The sequence below is a fragment of the Aquarana catesbeiana genome, linkage group LG07 (genome assembly GCF_042186555.1).
Source record: "Aquarana catesbeiana isolate 2022-GZ linkage group LG07, ASM4218655v1, whole genome shotgun sequence".
Lineage (NCBI taxonomy): Eukaryota > Metazoa > Chordata > Amphibia > Anura > Ranidae > Aquarana > Aquarana catesbeiana.
Genome location: NC_133330.1, coordinates 199,846,736 through 199,867,152, shown reverse-complemented (window position 1 = coordinate 199,867,152; position 20,417 = coordinate 199,846,736). Strand labels below are relative to the sequence as shown.

The 20,417-nt window shown below is 40.6% G+C and overlaps 1 protein-coding gene across 1 annotated transcript in view; it reads left to right on the top strand.

The window, feature by feature from the left end:
• The window catches only part of CRB1 (crumbs cell polarity complex component 1), a 210,492-nt gene that overhangs the window by 136,939 nt on the left and 53,136 nt on the right, over nucleotides 1-20,417 (top strand). The window contains exons 6-9 of the mRNA XM_073592978.1: nucleotides 1,408-2,343; nucleotides 4,745-5,371; nucleotides 11,000-11,897; nucleotides 17,281-17,409. Coding sequence (XP_073449079.1) covers nucleotides 1,408-2,343; nucleotides 4,745-5,371; nucleotides 11,000-11,897; nucleotides 17,281-17,409 — 2,590 coding nt within the window. The remainder of the gene's footprint in view (nucleotides 1-1,407; nucleotides 2,344-4,744; nucleotides 5,372-10,999; nucleotides 11,898-17,280; nucleotides 17,410-20,417) is intronic.

The following is a 20,417-nucleotide window of genomic DNA, read 5'->3' as shown; positions in this document are numbered from 1 at the left end:
AAACGTACTCAAGTGTTGGTGTGTGCATCGTCCAGAGGTAAACTCAACGGAACCCTAGACCCAGTGCCGGTGAAACAGAGGGAAGGAGAGTGAAGGTAACAAGCCCGCTTAAACCAGCAGCTCCGTCGAGAGTTATTGCTACATAATAATATGCACATTTACTTGCTATAACACCATGGGGTTGATTTACTAAAGGCAAATCCACTTTGCACTACAAATGCACTTGGAAGTGCAGTCACTGTAGATCTGAAGTGAAGATCTGAAATGAGGGGAAGCTCTGCTGATATTATCATTCAATTATGTACAAGCAAAAATGCTGTTTTTTATTATCCTTGCATGTACCCCTCGGATCTACAACGACTGCACTTCCAAGTGCACTTGCAGTGCACTTGTAGTGCAAAGTGGATTTGTCTTTAGTAAATAAACCCCCATAACTCTTTTGTTGCTGTCTGTGTTCCCCCTCACAACTTGGTGCAATAACAGAGGAAAGGAAATTATGGGAAATATCTTCAACAGGTATGGTCATAAAAAAATAAAAAAAAACTAATAGTGGTAATAACTCCACTCTGATCAAAACTAAAAAAAAAAAAAGTTTTCTATTGAGGTTGGGCTTTAAACCATCATGTTCACTTCTAGTGTGTTAGAATTATACAATCTAATTGTCACTCGTTACTGAGTGACAACATGTAAAGTCATTTATGTTCCAGCTTCCTTCTGTAGCCTAGATTCTGGAATATCCCCTCCAGCCTTAGAATCCTCAGAAAACCCTTTTACATCAGAATGTCTGCCAGTGACAGCATCTAACACACTTATCCAACAGCATCACTGAGATTTCCTGAGAAGTTTAACCACTTTGTTGCTTTTGGTACACAGCTAGCTAACACTTTGAATTTTTGTATAAGATTTCAACTTAAAAAAAAAAAAAAAAAGAAGAAAAACATAATAGGAGGATTTTATCTCTTCTGATTGATTTCTAGTCTACATAATGATTAATGTGTCCCCACTATTCAGATCTGTTGTGCTGCTCATTGAATAAAAACTGGTAACGGAATTAGACTAAGCTGTTCTTATGAGATTTAAAAAGCAGTCTGTGCAGAGGAGTAATCCAGTGACGGAATACAGGTAATAGGAAGCACATAGATACAGCTAATCTGTTCACTAGCCAGCCCGGAGAATGCTTTGTCCAGCTATATGGGTATATCTCTTCTCACTTCTCATATATTTAGGTAAGCCATTATAAATATATAAAGTCTGTTTTTATCAAGGACTGTGCCACTATTGCAAGGTTGTCATACAAGCCTGATATGGACCACTGTTATATATATATATATATATCAATTTATTATATAGGGTTGAAGTTGTTGTTGTTACTTAGAGAACATTTTTTTTTCTTTTTATTCAATATAGGTGTTCGTTGTGATCAAGACCTTAATGAGTGTCAGTCAAATCCTTGTCAGAATGGAGGCACATGTGAAAATCTTCATGGCACCTACACTTGTCATTGTCCTACAATAAAGGATCCAAGAGGATATTATTATGGAGGATCAGATTGCACAGAGATGCTCCGTGGTTGTGAAAAACAGAGATGCCACAATGGTGGTTCATGTGTACCATATGTAATGAACGGCAAACACTATCACACCTGCATTTGTCCTGCAGGATTTGTAGGCCCTGAATGTCAGGCACAGACAACTTTCTCCTTTAATGGTAGAGCAATTCTTCCTATTAGGAATATTACTATTCAGCCCCAAAGGGGTTTACTTTCCACTATATCGCTGAGCTTCTCCACGGTCCAGACAAATGCTGTTATTTTTAACTTTGGAACCAAGCCAGCTTCCCTGTCAATGTATATAGAAAAGAGCTTTTTATTCTTGGATTTTCTCAATAATACTCAATGGAGCACACTTCTACATTTGTCTCGCAATATCAGTGATAATCTTTGGCATACCATTGAAATTATAATCTCAGACAATATTCAGTTTAGGCTGCTTGATCCCTCTTGTGATGTTACGTGTGTAACCCAGTCCAGCTATGATGGTCCAACCAACATTGAGTTCCAGGGAATGTCAATAGGAGGTATACAACCAGTGAAGACCAAAGAGGAACATCATAGTAACATAGTCGAAACAAAGCCCTGGCTTGTAGGCTGCTTAAGGGATATCAAAGTAGGTTCCACTGTTATTACAGAAGAAGTTGGAAAATCGGTTGGTGTTGAAGTTGGCTGCAAGCGACGAGATCACTGCGAGAACCAACCTTGTGAAAACAGGGGGAAATGCATTAATCTATGGATCAACTACTACTGTGATTGCTATAGGCCTTATAGAGGGATTAACTGCTCCTCAGGTAAGAATAGAAATTGCTTAAAATTATTACAATTGCTACTATAAATATTAGTGTTAAACAAAAAAATAAATAATGAAAGAGTTTTAAATTATATAGGCATTCCACATAGGTATATACAGGAGGCTGATAATTGTGATCTTTTTCACTTTTTTTCAGCATGAAAAAAGATAATTCACTATTTAAATATAGATGCTGAAAGATTCTTTCAGCTTTTCATTTGATTCTGTATGTGAAAAGGACAGGACTATATCTGAACAATTAAATAAATCCATCTGGAAAGTAAAATGTATTGAAATTCCTGAGAGTTAGAGTTTTTTGAAAAAGGGATGTTATTTAGAGCACCCTGCCTATATACATTAAAGTGACTCTGTCGCGACATAAAAAGAAGGGCGTTGTGTGGATCACCTGTACTTTCCATCTACTCATCTAGACCATTCCTTTCCAGTGGCCTATGTCCTGAAAGATCACTTCTCTACTCCCTGGCCGCTGCAGGTGGGTCAAATACCTGCTCCTCTACCACATGCAGTGGTTCCTCCCAACCAGCTCATATACTGTATCCTATGGTGACATTCAAGTTAGTGAGAGGAAAAGCAGTGTGTGTGGTAGATGAAGCAAGTATCGAATATCTTGGAGTGGTGCTGTAAGTGCTGAGATCCCTGCTCTGGTGATCCTAAACTCATGCGGGAGCTGGCATCGGAAAGCTCAGAAGTGTATAGACAATATGGAGACGCCGCACACCGAGTAGCCTGATCTTAGATAGGAATAAAAAACTACCTCAGCCTAGGATCCTCCCAGGCTCCCCCCCAATGCATTTTACCCTGCCCTCCGTGCTTAGCCATAGAGGTCACTATTACTAAACCCCAAGGGTGGAGTGAAACACATGAGAGGGTGTGGCCTGGAAGGAGCTAGGATGAGGCTGCTTTTCATTCCTATCTAAAATTGGGCTACTCGGTGTGCGGCATCTCCACATTCTCTATACAGATGAAGCAAGTATTCACACACCTGGAAGTGCAAAAGACCTGCAGTGGCCAGGGAGCAGTGAAGCAGTGGCAAGACATGGGCTGCCGGATAGGTAAGTATAGATAATATCTTTTACAAAGCTTCCCTTTTTTTTTTTTTATAAATAACCTTGTAATAGCAGAGTCACTTTAATATGAAAATCATGACTTTTACTCCTCATGTTCTAATTAGCATCCATTTAGCATCCATTTTTTTTAATGAAGTCAATACACAGCTGCCTCAGGTAGGGTTGAAAAATAACCATTCTTATCCCTTATTTTCTGTAAACTTTCCATTCCATTTCCAAATACCTTAAAACACCAGTCTTATGAAATTATTTCATTTTTCTCTTTATTAGGAGCCTGTGACCCATCAAATGGCAAAGTTCATATTCAAATCCCTAATTGTAAATACAAATACATATTTAAGATGTATATTTATTTTATTTTCAGTGGCAAATAATGCAATTCAATCTTCTTGTGTGTAGGTGAAAGCCCAACCTAGACCTTTATTTTAATTTTAGGAAACAGTGTGGAAGGATGTAAATCTTAGTCATGTTTTTATTGCTGTCTGGGTCCCAGATTACTATTAACGTACTGGTTAGACATAATCCCTCCAATGGGGACATGGACAATAATATAAGATCTTTTTTAGTAGAATACAAAGAATTAGAACATTTAAGTTTATATTACTGCTTGCGCCCTGGAAGGGAAGCTGTTCCCTCTATCCTGCAATGGTCAGGGAAGGAATTAAGGGAAAATATTCCAAGCTAAGACGTTGGGCTTTAGTGACTTTGTGTAACATTGTATCATTATACGCCAGTGTATAATGAATATACGGAATAAGCCCCAACAAGAGTTTAACAAACTCATTAACATGAAACTCAAAAAAGTGGACAATAAAGAAGTTCCTCATTAAATAAACAGTTTTAAAACCAGGAAGAACACCTCCTGTTTGTTACAAATTTCATATTAGATGGTATTTCAGAATATCTTTTTTTTTTTAAGTTTTCCACCCTGAAACAACAGATGTTCTTATGCTGTTTTAGCAGATTAAGCAGTATATCAATGTACGCACATAACATATACATCACATTTGATTTGCTCAAAAAAATTTTTATAAAAATGTATCCGCTCCTAACCATCTAACACTGTGTTCATCAGACTGACTCCCAATATACTGGGGATTTGTATTCTTTTGATAGATTCTTAGCACTGAGTTAGCAAAGCATCAGGAGCAGCATATCTTTTTTTTTTTTTTTTTTTTTTTAATCACAATACTGGAAATCCCCTTGTGATGGGCGCAAGCTACTTATGGTTATGAATATATAAATATATATAATGCAATATTTAGTATTTCCTTCAGAATTTTGTATTTGTTAAATCTTTTTTGCTGCTTTCAGAATATGAAGCTGCAGAGTTTGGGCATGGAAAGGTATCCTCATATGCCTTTTTCCACTCTCTGAATACACATATGGATGACATCATCTTATCAGCATTTGTGAGAGCAGAACACAATTCCGGTTTGTTGTTTGCTTTTGGAAATTCCACATCTTATGACATCACAGTGTTTATTGAAGATGGTCATTTAAAAGCAAAAGCTGGAAATGGCATTATTTCGAAAGGAGAAATTCATATTAATGACTTCCATTTTCACTTGGTTTCTTTGAAGCTAACGAAAGACAATCTTGAAGTTTATACTTCATCAACATCACTAGCTCAAATATCTATAACCATTAAGAGACAACAGGCCATAAGTACACTTTGTGTGGGAGGACTGGTGGACCCTCTTGAAACTGTTCTAAATGGAGGATACTTTAAAGGCTGTATTCAAGATCTGAGGATTGATGACCAACCTCTGGAGTTCTTCCCTAGTTCTGAGTCATATGAAGGCCCATTTCTGAACAATGTGACAAAGGGGTGTAAAAACAATTGCACTGCAGCAAGAGAAAGATGTGAGCAGGATTATTGCCAGCTCACCCAGTGTCCTCTTGGATCTGTGTGTCAGCCTGTGCCAAGTGGATATGAGTGTAAGCAAGCAGTATCACTGCCATGTATTTTTATGTGGTCATGAAACTTCTATGCCTACCAGATATTTCCTAAAACCTTTTCCTTGCTTAGTGATGTCCTTGAGCGTCCCTGTGTTCACATCACATTAAAAGGGGACAGTTAAAGCATCACTAAACCCAAAAACAAAAATGCCATATATTGCAACTTAACAGTCCATAGATGTAGTGGATGTATTGTTTTTTTCTTTAGACTTTTCTTTCGGAATTTATATCCAGAAATCCTGTAAATAACATACTTCCTGTCCCTTCATCTTTTATCTCCACATATTCTATGGATGGAGCCAACGTTGTAACACAGACACTCAAATATGTCTGCCTTTGTTCATCTCCATTAGATAGTGGATTGATGGGACTAGATGTTTACATAATAAATATTAAGGTTCTTTGTGCTTTCTTCTAAACTCATGGGAAGTCATAAATGGATTGCATGTTGGCAAAAACAACTCTCAATTTTTGTACTTGCTAAAAATGTTCTTCGCTTAAAAGACAAAAAATAATGCAGTAACTACTTCTAAGAAAAGGTAATCTGCAATATAATATTTTTTTGGTTTTAGATTTAGATAAACTTAAAGCAACAGAACCATAGTGGCAGGGCTAGCAGTTGCTTTCAGTAAGCTCAGCTGATTCATGTTGGGGGATGTTATCATTGGGGTTGCCAGGGATGCAGTTGTTAGCATCTGGGTTTTGCAGGGCTAGTTCTGAGCAAATTGATTGGCCTAATGTACTGCCAATTGTATACTTAAAGGTCAGACCGAGCCATAGCATATCATTTCTGTCATATTCCTAATGCACAAAATAATAAATTGATTGCTGACATTCAGAATCAGAAGTCACAGTTATCTGTATGACTTGATAGAAAATGGTATCCACTTGCTGATCTCTAGGCGGATTTAAAAAACACCAATTAATGCTGGTACATATTCATCAAAAAAAATTTTGTAACTAGTGTAAGTCTCTGGATCTCCCTTAATATCATTCTCCTGTATATACTTGCACAGCACTGTTTAGACTAAAGGTGGGTACACACGTATCGAAATTCATCAGGTTCAAAGGGAACCAGCAGAGGTTCAGTCTGTGTGCATCCCTCTCTATCAAACGGACCTGCTGGAAAACCAGCATGCGATCAGCCACTGCAGCCAATGGCTGCAGTGCTGATCTGTGTATTCTGACATTTGTTTCTAAGCTGCTAAACAGGGTCTAAAATCTTTCTTTAAAGTTTATCTAAACCAAAAAGCAAACATTTATTATATTGCAGCTTTTCAGTCCTTAAATGTGGTAGATGTATTAGTTTTCTTTTTTTAGTCTTGTTTCCTTTATTTTCACCTGGTGATCCTGCAAGTAAGTCTGTTATTTTTCACTTTCATTTTTAATAGATTGTTATTGAAATTTTGTAAGATACATAGCATAACCTGTACAAAATGTATAAAAGTAACCAACATTTGAAAGAATTCTAAAGTGCATCTATAGGAGACATTAAAATAATTAAAATAAAGGTCAATGAGTACTGCAAAAGGCATACTCGCTCTACAGTAAAACAACAACAAAAAAAGCGGGAGGTCAAACATGCATTAAACGAAACGCTGGGTGACACTTGTGGATTGAATGCAAGGGATGGGTCTACTGTACAAAGGAAAGCCAATGAACATATTACCAAAGACTTCCCAAGCTGGGGGGAAGGGGGGGGGTTGTCATAAAGAAAAACGAAAGTGAAGAAAGTGGAACAGGATAGAAAAGGGAAGAGCAAAACAAGAGGAGAGCATCGGGGACACTCCGATCAGAAGCTTAGGACTTAGATTTCTGAAGCAATGTATAGCTAGCTGGGGACATGGAAAGGGTGGGTGTATTGTATCAATGGGACCCGGGTTTTCAGGAATTTCTTATGTGTATCCAGAAGGAACCTAATAAGCTTTTCATGATAAAGAAGGTGTCTATGTGGCGATGGCCTTGTGCGCAGAAAGCAAACTGTTGTTTTCAAGTTTTGCAATAGTTTGTTTAGCCACTAATAAAACATATGTTGTCATATTGAATTGGGATCTCATGAGACCTAGAGGCTTCAAATGTAATAGAACGTGCCAAGGGTTCCTAAGGAAGGGGCAGGTTGGCAACATTTGTAATAGAACCTTCATCCAAAATCTGGAAAGCATGGAAAACGACCACTACATATGAAGTACATCTCCTGGGAAGGAGCAGCTCCAAAAATAAGTACTGCAGGAATTTGGACAAAGCTGTGCTATGCAAGTTAGGATCATATACCGTCTGGAGACAGATTTAAAACCCAATTCGAGTATGAGTGTACTGATAGAGCAAAAGGCTATCATGGCCCAGATATGTATCCATACCTCCCTGTTTCTAGTGCTTTTAAAGTCATTGTCACACTTAGAAATGCCTGAACTCCAGGGTTTTTAAGATCATTCAGCTGTGAATAGATAGTAGAAATAAGTTTGGGAGGAAGAGGCATGCAGTGGCTAATATATTTGAGCAAGGGAAGAGGAGTTGAAAGATATTTGTTGGTAAGTATTGTAGTTAACCAATGCTTAATTTGTAGAAACCGAAAGAGCTCAGTGGGTGGGGCTTGATACTTGTCTCTGAATTCTGCCCAGATGTATACAGAGTGACCATTAATGAAAGAGTAGAAGCAATGAAAGTTGTGGGAAATCAGTAAGTCTGTTATTTTTCAACTTCTGTCAACCACTTGCCGCCAAACGTCGTACTAGTGGCTGTTTGAGTGGTAACATTGGGGCCATGACCCCGGTATCTTTTTTTTTAGAGCCAGAAATGCTCTATAATGTAAAAGCAATGCCAGCAGCTAATTAGCCACTGGATCGCTTTTACAGGCGATGAGAAGGTGGGCAACCTCCAGTGCCTCTCCGGCCTCTCCCCTCTCATTGGGATGCCCAGGACTGAAGCCGGCAGCTCCTCGGCTATTCATAGAGCTCACCGGGGACTGGAACATCCCCGATCATATCTATGGTCTAAGAGACTGGAAGCGACAAGTATTTTGTCACTTGCGGTTTTGGCAGAATGTAAACAATCTATTTTTGGATTGGGAAGGCACCTGTTCAAACTGATCTTGGTTTGATCAGATGCATTTAGGAGAAGATGAGAGATCTTGGGTCTAATAGAATGCAGATGTCTCAGTAAAGAGGACCCGTCATGCTTTATTGCTATCACAAGGGATGTTTACATTTCTTGTGATAGCAATAAAAATGATACAAAAAAATTAAAAAGAGAGTGTAAAAATCAAAAATTTGAATAAAATAAATAACAATAAAATACATTTAATGCACCACCGTCGCACTGTGATCGCACAAAGGGAAAAGCATGTGATGGTCCCACTCCTCCATACAGTAGAGAAGTGCAGGCAGGAAGTGTGTTACTGATTTGTTCACCGGGTGAAAAAAAAGGGAAAAAAAAAGAAACTAATACAGCCATTACATTTAAGGACTGGTAAACTGCATGATATAATGTCTGGGCACAGATGAATTTGAACCCTTTTGCTGTAGAGGGCATGAAAATAATTTGGGACTTATTGTGTTTTCAAAAGGAAAAAAAACATTTTTTTAATGAGACGTGGTATACAAAAGTAGCAAAGAAACCAAACATTTCGGGCAGCCTTTGTCAATAGTATGTTAGTAGCAGTGTATCTCTGCTTAACATGTTTTGGTTTCTTTGCTATTTTTTACTGTTATTTTTACACTGCCTTTTTCATAAAACAAGGATTAATGCTTCTGTTAATGCAGTTGGCAAAGTCAGGTTTTCAAATTATCACATGCACTAATGAAATGCTTTCTTCCAAAATGGTAACTTCTGCTTTAATTCCTTCTCCCCCAATCCTCTCCCAAATGGGGGGTGCCTAGATTTGACAGGTACTCATTCCCACTTCTGCTTGGCTCGCCTAGGTGATCCAAGTGGAAGTTCTCCTAACTCCCCCCCCCCCCCCCCCATAGTCTTCTAGGACATATCACAGGTCCAAGAAGACTGTTGGACCATTCATAAAGTGCAGTGGGGCTCTCTCATTCACAGTGGGCAGCTGGCTGTGAAGCCTAAAGCAGCATAGCTGGCTGCCCACAGTTAGGATCCCGGTGTATGGAACCTAAAGGCTAGTAAAGAATTAGCCTGGGTAAGGACAGCGCTGGATCCCTGGACAGATAAGTTCCTTTTATTAAAAGTCAGCAGCTACAGTATTTGTAGATGCTGAATTTTATTTTTTTTCCCAGACTGAACAACTATTTAAAATTTTAGTAAACACCCCTTAAGCTATATATATAAAAAAAAAGATGTTAAATAGTTAAGATCAACGATGATGTACATCCCAAGATAATAGGAAATATTTCTCAGGAATATAACAGTTATGCTAAACTATATTGCAAAACATAAATCCAGTATTATCTAGGGAAAAAATCCACTATAGGAAACTAAACTAAAAACATATATTATGGAATTCATAAAGACTTGTGCAGACAGAGTTTGTGAAAGTGTCCCAAATGCATTCTTAAAAGTGGTGTAGTGTGCACCAAATTTATGTACCTGTCTAGAACATGTACATGAATTTGATACACGATGCACCACTTTTAGAACCCACATGAGACACTTTCACAAAATCTGTCTGCACCAGGGTCTCTTTTTGTATTCCAAAAGAGAATTGGTTTTATTTAGCTCACCTTTCATAAGATACAGACTGTTGGTATTTTATTTTGAATTTGGTGCAGGCATTGTGCCAATATGTTAAAGTGGTGCATTTTAGAACTACCTGAATTTGGCACGAGTCGCTGTCATAATCAAATGCTCCATGAATTTCTTAGCATTACCTTTTTTGCCTTATTTTCTACTGTTTCAAGAGGTCATAAAAGGGACATTATCCACTGGGATTACTCTCTTAAGGACCTAGTGAGTGCTCTATCAGGGGATGGCATGCATTTCCAGATTGCTGCTGCCCCAGGGTAGGAAAAGGTGCCTGTTAGAAAGACTTATGCCCATACACATGATCAGAAATTCTGGCAGCAAAAGTCGGATGTGGGCTTTTGGTCAGAAATTCCGACCGTGTGTATGCTCCATCGGACTTTTGCTGGCAGAATTCCAGCCAGCAAAAGATTGAGAGCAGGTTCTCTATTTTTCGGTCGGAAAAAGTTCCTATCCAAAAATGCATTTGTCTGTATGCAATTTGCACGCGCAAAAAATCACGCATGCTCGGAAACAATTTGACGCATGCTCAGAAGCATTGAACTTCATTTTCTCGGCTCTTCGTAGTGTTGTATGTCACCGCGTTCTTGACGGTTGAAAGTTCAAAGAACTTTTGTGTGACTGTGTATATGCAAGGCAAGCTTGAGCGGAATTCCGTCGGAAAAACCATCCAAGTTTTTTCTGATGTGTATGGGGCATAAGACAAATTGTTGATTTCTCTGCTGTATGCTAAAAATTGAGATTCAGGGACAAATAAAAAATCTGGCTTCCCGCCTGCCTGGCTTTCAAAATCAGTGCAGGAATCCTTAAATGCAAATGTCAATGACTAGATAACCTTTGCTGATCTTTATGGTTTATGAAACTGTTATGTGGTATGATTAGTCCATTTAATTTTATGTTTTATAACAGGCATTTCCAGTGCATTTCTCAGTGGGGAAGGCAATGGCATCATATTTAGGAGTAACGGGAAAATTACAAGGGACCTCACCAACCTGACAATTGGTTTCCGCACTCTGAAGTCTGACTCTGTGCTGCTGCATGCAAACAGAGAGCCGGAAATAATCACAATTAGTATCCAGGACAGGAAGCTGCATTTCTACCTACAAAGCGGAAATGGCCTTAGTGCAGTAAGTTTGATGAGCGTGGGATCAGTGAGCGACAGCCAGTGGCACAGTGTTTCCTTGTCAATGGTTGCTCCCAGATTACAGTCCTCCATATGGCAGATGGAAATAGATGGAAAGCCAGAGACAATCAGTTCACATGCCACAGGAAATCTAAACTTTCTAAAGGAGGGCACAGAGATTTACATGGGTGTCATCAACAATGGCTCAAACAGGAATTTTACTGGATGTCTGGGCACAGTATTATTAGAAGGAATACATTTGCCATACTTTGCAGATTCAGATTACTTGGTAATTAAACCACAAAAGGAACAGTTTGTGAAAATCTCCCCTGAGAGTGTTGTCATAGGATGCCTACAGTCTGACCCCTGTGCCTCTCAACCCTGCATGTATGGAGGCAGCTGTATTGATGTCTTCACCCGTCCAATATGCACTTGTCCTATATGGAAGACCGGAGCATTCTGTGAAGCAAACATCACTGAGTGCCTGTCCAACCCCTGTGTGCATGGCAACTGCAGCGTTGTCCACAATGGCTATAAGTGTGAGTGTGAGGATGGTTACTCTGGAACTAACTGCGACATCAATAGCTGCCATAACCATCTGTGTAGAAGTGGTGCCACCTGCATTCCAAGAACAGCAGGATACTTTTGCCTCTGCCCAGCAAACTTTACAGGATCAAACTGCAGGTGAGAAACATATATGGGGACCTCTGACACTTTGTTTAGAATCATGAAATAAACTCCATGTAGTCTTTCTTACTTTTACAGTGTTTTGAAAATGCCATTTCACCTGTATATATTAACACATCTGTACCTTCACTCTTCACAGTATGTTCTCACAATTTGAAACATCCGCTCTCAGTTGGGTAAGAATGTATGTATCATCCTAAACAGTCAGATGTGTGTATATTGTGCAATTTAGCTGCATTAGATACCTCACTGCCATAGCTTGCATTTGTAGCTGGCTTGGCTTGCTGTAAGTCCTAATAATTGGGTAGAGCATCACTTTGCATAAGTCTACCTCTCCAATATTGGACCACAAAAGGTTAAAGTGTTACTAAACCCAGGACCCTGCATTCACCATATCTGGTCTCCCACAGTACACAGAACATGACATTATTTTAGTAAATAAAAACTGCTAAATACCTTTTCTCATCAGCAGTATTTTTGTAGTTATCAGAAGCAGATCACTATATTATGATACAAGGATGTTTAAAAAAACAAAACAGTAATATCAAACAGTAATACTGTATCATTTGAAACCCATGTATCAATCTAATTATCAACAAAATGTATCTCTTTGTATTTGCTGATTTTTGTTTTTCTATAGAATTATGGTTTTCTTTTTTGTTCAGATAGGGGAGCAGAGACTACCTCCATGGTCATTTCTCAATACATTACTGTTAATAACCTCTGCATTGGGTAAAATACTCTTGGTAATGTTAGTGTTTATTAGTACATACCTGCATTAGCTGCAAACAAATACTCAGCTCTCAATCAAAACTCCTGGCATAGCGTTACGCGTTCTATTCAGCATTAGATGTGTTTTTTTATTTTATGTTTAGTGCTTGCATGCTAAGTAATGTGTAAATGTAACAATTTCAGGTATTTATTATCTCTCACAGAGATCACAGTACTGCCCCTGACAATGCCTTCATTTGCTGTTCTCTCCAAAAGCACAGCCCCATCTTTGTTCAAGCATCATACAGGGTCAGCATCTACTTTCTAAACTGATATACTAACTCAAAGCTTCTTGACAATGTTAACATAAGGTTGCTGCAGCTCTCTCCCTTGTGACTTCTGCTAAAAATTTGCAATGTGCAGTGTGATCACTGGAGGAGAGGAGACTGGGAAAAATGCCTCCTCCTGTCTGCAACAGACTGACGCAATTTAGCCTAGGCAAAGTCACTGACAAGAGCTCAAGATCATATTTAATGATAAAAGGTGAAGCTTTCCTGAACATGTATACTGTTGCATATCAGGAATTTATTTAGGAAGACATGTAAGTTTACTGGGGCTCTTTATTTCAGTTCTGCAGTGGGGCCCTTTCACATGTTCTTCAGTGGACCCCCTTCCTGCCAGCTTGGGGCCCCCTGTGGTGGCGAGCCTGGTAGTTCCACCACTGGTTTCAGTAGGACTGTGAATGGCGTCAGTCAGTAGAGCTGTGGACTTTGTCAGTAATGCAGTGGATGTGGTCAGTTACTGCAGTGGACGATGTCAGCGGGGTAGTGGACAGGTTCAGTGGTGCAGTGGATGGGGTCAGTAGTTTTTTTTATTTTTGTTATTTTTTTACTATTTATTAACATTTTTTTAATTATTTTTTGTTACAATTTTATTTATTATTTCTTACAATTGTTTAGGAGCCCCATTGAGGGGCTTTGGTGAAATATCAGGGGTATAAATGGAAATCTGATGTTTCACCTTTGAGACAGAGAAAGTAGATTGAGGACACAGCCCTCAATCTCCATCTCTGCAGCCTCAGCTGCACCGAAGGAATGGACAGGAATAGCTCTGTACATTCACAAACTGTGTTTATTATGCTCAGTTATCAATGGACATAGAATCGATCAGTACCGATTTTTCACTCTGCCCATTCAGAAAAGAGAAGGCCCCGCTCTCTATCCTAAAAGCATCCCTGCAGTATCCAGTGGGGGAGGGGAGGGCAGAAGCCGACAGTGCAGTGAGGGGAGCGAGGACCAGGGGAACATAAAGGGGCTCGGGGGCAGCAAGAAACAAATAACCTAGATACTGTAGGAGGGGCATAGGAGTTGGCATATAGAGGAACCGATGTCTTCTATTTTCCTCCTGCAGCCGCTGAATGCCAGTTAGAGGGAAAGGAGGAGAACTTGTCTTTCAGCAGCTGTAGGAAGAAAAAAGAGGGCATCAGTTTCTCTATATTCTGCCCCCCCCATCCAGGTGTATTACCAAATATGACAGGGGAGCCACACGGGCCCCCCCCTAGCTGCTGCCATAACAACGATATTCCACTTCAAGGAGCCGCCGTATAATGACGGCGGGCGGTCCGTAAGTGGTTAAAGTGTGAAATGTTAGGTATCTATTTACTCTGCGTAACATCATCTTTCACATTATACAAAAAAATTGGGCTAACGTTAGTGTTGTTTTTTTTTTTTTATTCATGAAACAGTTTTTTCCCCAAAAAAGAAGCATTCAAAAAAATTGCTGCACAAACACCGTGTGACATAAAAAGTTGCAATGACCACCATTTTATTCCATAGGGTGTCTACTAAAACAATATATATAATGTTTGGGGGTTCTGAGTAATTCTAGCAAAAAAAATATGATTTTTACATGTAGGAGAGAAGTCAGAATTGGCCTGGGTAGCAAGGGGTTAATTACTATAAGTAATATACAAATAATTATTATATATTGTTTTTAAGGTAATTTACTATATTTTCAAAATCTGTACTCAAGCAGGTGACTTAACGGACACATTACTGAAGTTTGAAGTTATAACTTCCAACCAGTAATTTCACAGTAAATAGATAAATAATAAATGATTATGTTATAACATATAGCATATAAATATGAAATTAAGCTTGAATATAACAGTACCTTTTCAGCAGGTAGCAGATTCTCATTCTCCCTCTTAACTGTGTGAGAAAAACATGGGATTGTGGGTAAATCTTATACACATAAACATATGTTTTTTCCTTGTAGTTAAGAGGGCTGGGCTGGAAGGGAGCATTTTTCTTTTAGGCACATGCCCCTTCTATGACACTGCTGTGAGAGGCGTGCCTCCACTGCAGCGTTTTTATTGGACAGCTGGGACCAATGGTACTTTACCATTGGTCAAATACTCCAAGCTGTTTATTGAGCTCAGTGCCTCTGACAAAAAGTGAGAGGCACTGTGAGCTCAACCTCTCAGTCTGCTACAAACAGTGTGTCAGCTTGTATTTAAAGTGGCCGCTCTGAATTTAGTTTCTGACAGGCTGCGCAAAGAGCCCCATATCTCTGGAACCAAATTTGGGGTCTTTATGAGCTACGACACTCGAAGCACGATTATTATTTTTTTCTTTAATGTTCATGTCTCACCTGCCTCCCCTGACTGCACATCCCTGTGTCCAAGTGAGACCTAGCAGACTTGAGCAAGGCCTGGTCTTCTGTAGCAAAATGCTCACCTAACTCTGCTACCCTAGAGGTGGCATAAAAAGTGCTCCTGCGGTGGTATTGGGTCCCAGCTCAAATTGCCTATTCCAAACCTAGTTCTAATGACCGCTGCTTCCGGGGCTGTAGCCGTCGCGGGGATGCCTTACATACATGGTGTCCTTGTCCGCAACTGATAGGCTTTGGCCCCGAGTCTTTGACCTGCTACACTCTCTGTTCGACTTGACTTTCCAAAAGGATGTTAATTTTGCCCTGTTGCACTGCCCTATCGGGGGGCCTTTATGCTCACCAGAAAAAGTTGGCAACCTACTGTACCTATTTTTGTCAGACAAAGGAACAATTGCCCAGGCCTGGAGGAAACCCAAGTTCACCTTTCAGGGCGTTAGAGATCAATGACTGCTCTTAATGCTTAATGAACAGATGTCTAGTATTCTCAAGAACTCTCAATTCTCATAACTCTCACACCAGGGGTCTCAAACTGGCGGCCCTCCAGCTGTTGGGGAACTACAAGTCCCATCATGCCTCTGCCATGGGAGTCCTGCTTGTAACTATCAGCCTTGCAATGCCTCAAGGGAATTACCCTTCCTCCCTCTCTGCCTTCCTCTATGGTCCCCCCCCCCCCTTTTTGTAACTTTTCTTTTTTTTCAACCTTCTGGGGCTTCTAGCCCCTCTCTCTTTCTTCTTGGTTACTCTATACTCTTTGGGTGCATATGCCCTACTGCACCATTATCAGGCTTGACATTGATATCCACGTGGATCTTACCTGGACTTTTTGTTTGATACTGTATAAAGCTTTATACTGATCTATGTTGCTGTGTGGGCAGACTGGATGCTTTATTGTCATTTCATTTATTTGAATAAAAGTAATTGTACCAGAAAGAAGATACAGTAAAACCTTGGATTGCAAGTAACTTGGTCTGTGAGTGTTTTAGAAGACAAGCAAAATGTATTTATACATTTTAACTTGATAAATGAGCGATGTCTTGCAATACGAGAAGCAACTAAGTATAAAAGAGAAGAGAGGCGCCTCTAAGTATAGCAATATGGTTACATTTAATGAAGGTACAACATTTAGCAACTCACATGGCTGATGATTAAAAGAGGCACATCTAAGTATGCAGACATCTGGGGTAAAGCTGTCCACATAGATCATCCTCCGCACTGCCGGCTCTCACAGCTGTCAGTTTGCAATCGTGACCAAATAGACTACCCTGCAGTAGAGCGATCTGAAAGCAAGTGCTCTTGGAGCGCAGCGTGGAAGGAACAACGTCGATGGTGGTGGCAGTGCGGAGGACGGTCTATGTGGGCAGCTTTACCCTGGATGCCTGCATATTTAGATGTGCCTGTTTTAATCAACCATGCGAGTTGCTAAATGTTGTACCTTCATTAAATGTAACCATATTGCTACACTTAGAGGTGCCTCTCTTTTCTTTTATACTCTCTAGCTCCTGCTGGATTCATCAATCATTTTTATATGAATAAATGGTTGTGGAACAAATCATCTGCGTTTCCATTATTTCTTATGGGGAAATTCGCTTTGATATACGAGTGCTTTGGAATTACAAGCACGTTTCTGGAATGAATTATGCTCACAATCCAAGGTTTTACTGTATGTTGAAAAAATTGCAACTTTGATTGGAATTGCAATCCTAATTCACATTAATGTAACGAATATATGTAAACATATTTGCACTAAATCGAGAGCAAATGCTTTCCAGGTATTTATACATTTTCTGTATAAACATTATCAAAGAAAAATCACTGTACTAAAAAGTTACTCGCAGGTGCACCCAGTCCACTCAGGACCCCAAAAAAAACAGAGACTTTAAACCTATGTTTATACAGCAGATAGACTACCGCTTTTGGGAAAAGGCAGCAGCAATGTGCAAAATGTATTATTTTTGGTAATGTCTGTGCTTCATAGTCTCTGTTCTTTTAATTGCAGATTAAACAGAATGCCATCAATTTTTTGTGGAGATGAGAAGAAAAATATCACCTGCTATAACTACAGTAACTGCACTGAGGTGAATGGGGTGCTTGGATGCTCCTGTCTACCAGGATTTGTGGGAGAAAGGTTAGTTACATTATGTGTCTCGTGTAACCTTAGCATAGTGCTTATGTTTGAAGCTTAAGTTTCTTCTGTTCATGTGGGGTCAGCAGGGTGCTGTACATAGCATATCAGTACTCCTTTCAAAAGCCCTCTGCCCTGATGCAAACAATGGGCCTTTTTTTGGGGAGGAGTTATGGCAATATAAAAATTCCCTAATCAGTGGATGTCTATGGAAGTAGGCATTCCTAGGCAGGCGGTATTTGCATACAGATTGCCCTAGGTAGAGCCCACATGTAAAGTTAAGCTTCTATGATTGAACTGAAATCTAATGGAGAGGAAAAGGGTTGATGATCCTTGATGACCTCTACTAGGAAATCAGGAAGGTCCTATTTGGTTTGCTGAAGCTTCTAATATGCACTGTGAAACACTTTTCAGTCATATGTGTTTTGGGGATTACCAGTATTTAAAGCAGAGTTCCACCCATTTAAAAGTCAACAGCTACAAAAATTTTGAATAAATCGGACACTTACATGTCCCACGGTTCAGCGATGCGGCTAATGAAGCCCCGCTACTCTCCCCCACTCCTCTCCCTCTCTTCTCTGCGGCGCCAGCATTGTAACTGTGGGTGCTGGCTGTGGCTTCATAGCAGGGCACACACTGCACACGTGCAAGCCACGCTGCGCGCTGTGAATGGCCGGGCAATCTTCTGGGACCTGTGACATGCCCCAGAAGATTACAGGGAGAGAGGGGGGAGAGGTGAACTTCCTTCTGGTGCGCGGAGCCCCGGGAGGAAGTGGGAGCTGGGTGCCTCTAAAAAGAGGGTATCCACTCCCCCGCAAAAAAAATGACATGCCAAATGTGGCATGTCAGGGGGTCCCCATCACTTAAAGCGGAAGTTCCATTCTTGGGTGGAACTCCGCTTTAAGGCTCTTCTAAGATTTTTCTTGCTAAAACAGGAAAGACAACAGGCATCTAACAATTTATAGAACACCCATTATCCACATACAACGTCAGATGCATTAATATGTATGGCTCCCACCATTTTGACTGTAACGCCATCTGAATGGGTGGCCATTAGGGATGAGCTTCGTGTTCGAGTCGAACCCATGTTCGACTCGAACATCGGCTGTTCGATCGTTCGCCGAATTGCGAACGTTATGGGCCGTTCGCGCTAAATTCGTGTGGCGCGTCACGGCCCATAATTCACTGCGGCATCGCAGTGCATTGCTGGCTGATGATTGGCCAAGCATGCACTATGACCCGCATGCTTGGCCAATCACAGCGCCGTCAGTAGAGAGAGCTGTAATTGGCCAAAGCCAGGGTGGCTTTGGCCAATTATGGCTCAGGGGATTTAGTACACACCCCACACTATATAAGGCCGCCTGCACGGCGGCCCTGTGTAGTGTGTGTTCCGGTGTGCTGAGAGATAGAGAGAGAGAGAGACAGTGTCATTTGATTTGAGTTAGATAGATTAGGCAGAACAGTCAGTCAGTTAGCTGCACTTACAGTGTATTGTGTATATATATGCATCCCAGGTGTTGCATATATATATATACACTGTATTCAGTTTAGCTAGATCCGTTCCTGTTATCTTCTATCTAGACTATTTACATTTAATGCAGTGCGTCCTGCTCACAGTGTTCAGCTAGATCCGTTCCTGCTATTTACATTTAGTGCAGTGCGTCCTGCTCACAGTGTTCAGCTAGATCCGTTCCTGTTATCTTCTAGACTATTTACATTTAGTGCAGTGCGTCCTGCTCACAGTGTTCAGCTAGATCCGTTCCTGCAATTTACATTTAGTGCAGTGCGTCCTGCTCACAGTGTTCAGCTAGATCCGTTCCTGCTATTTACATTTAGTGCAGTGCGTCCTGCTCACAGTGTTCAGCTAGATCCGTTCCTGCAATTTACATTTAGTGCAGTGCGTCCTGCTCACAGTGTTCAGCTAGATCCGTTCCTGCTATTTACATTTAGTGCAGTGCGTCCTGCTCACAGTGTTCAGCTAGATCCGTTCCTGCTATTTACATTTAGTGCAGTGCGTCCTGCTCACAGTGTTCAGCTAGATCCGTTCCTGCTATTTACATTTAGTGCAGTGCGTCCTGCTCACAGTGTTCAGCTAGATCCGTTCCTGCTATTTACATTTAGTGCAGTGCGTCCTGCTCACAGTGTTCAGCTAGATCCGTTCCTGTTATCTTCCTACTGACAGGCAGGCTTGTCTGGTTACAGTATATAAAGCTACCTGAAGAAAATTACAGGTGTTCTATTTGATCCTATTAGTACCACGGTCAGGCAGCTAGACTATTTACATTTAGTACAGTGCGTCCTGCTCACAGTGTACAGCTAGATCCGTTCCTGTTATCTTCCTACTGACAGGCAGGCTTGTCTGGTTACAGTATATAAAGCTACCTGAAGAAAATTACAGGTGTTCTATTTGATCCTATTAGTACCACGGTCAGGCAGCTAGACTATTTACATTTAGTACAGTGCGTCCTGCTCACAGTGTACAGCTAGATCCGTTCCTGTTATCTTCCTACTGACAGGCAGGCTTGTCTGGTTACAGTATATAAAGCTACCTGAAGAAAATTACAGGTGTTCTATTTGATCCTATTAGTACCACGGTCAGGCAGCTAGACTATTTACATTTAGTACAGTGCGTCCTGCTCACAGTGTTCAGCTAGATCCGTTCCTGTTATCTTCCTACTGACAGGCAGGCTTGTCTGGTTACAGTATATAAAGCTACTTGAAGAAAATTACAGGTGTTCTATCCCAGCTTAGTGCAGCTACAGGCCATTAGTATGTCTGGAAGGCCAAGAAGGAGAGGCAGACAGTCACAAGCCAATAAGAGAGGGCAAGCAGGCTCTGTGTCTAGTGCTGGTCGTGGAGACGGTGCATCCTCATCAGCACGTGGCCATGGGACACGCTTGGCCTTTTTTTCGGCAGCTGGCCATGTTGAGCCGCAACATGCGGAAGACTTGGTCGAGTGGATGACTAAGCCGTCCTCATCCTCCTCATCCTCTCTCACCCATGCCCAGGGT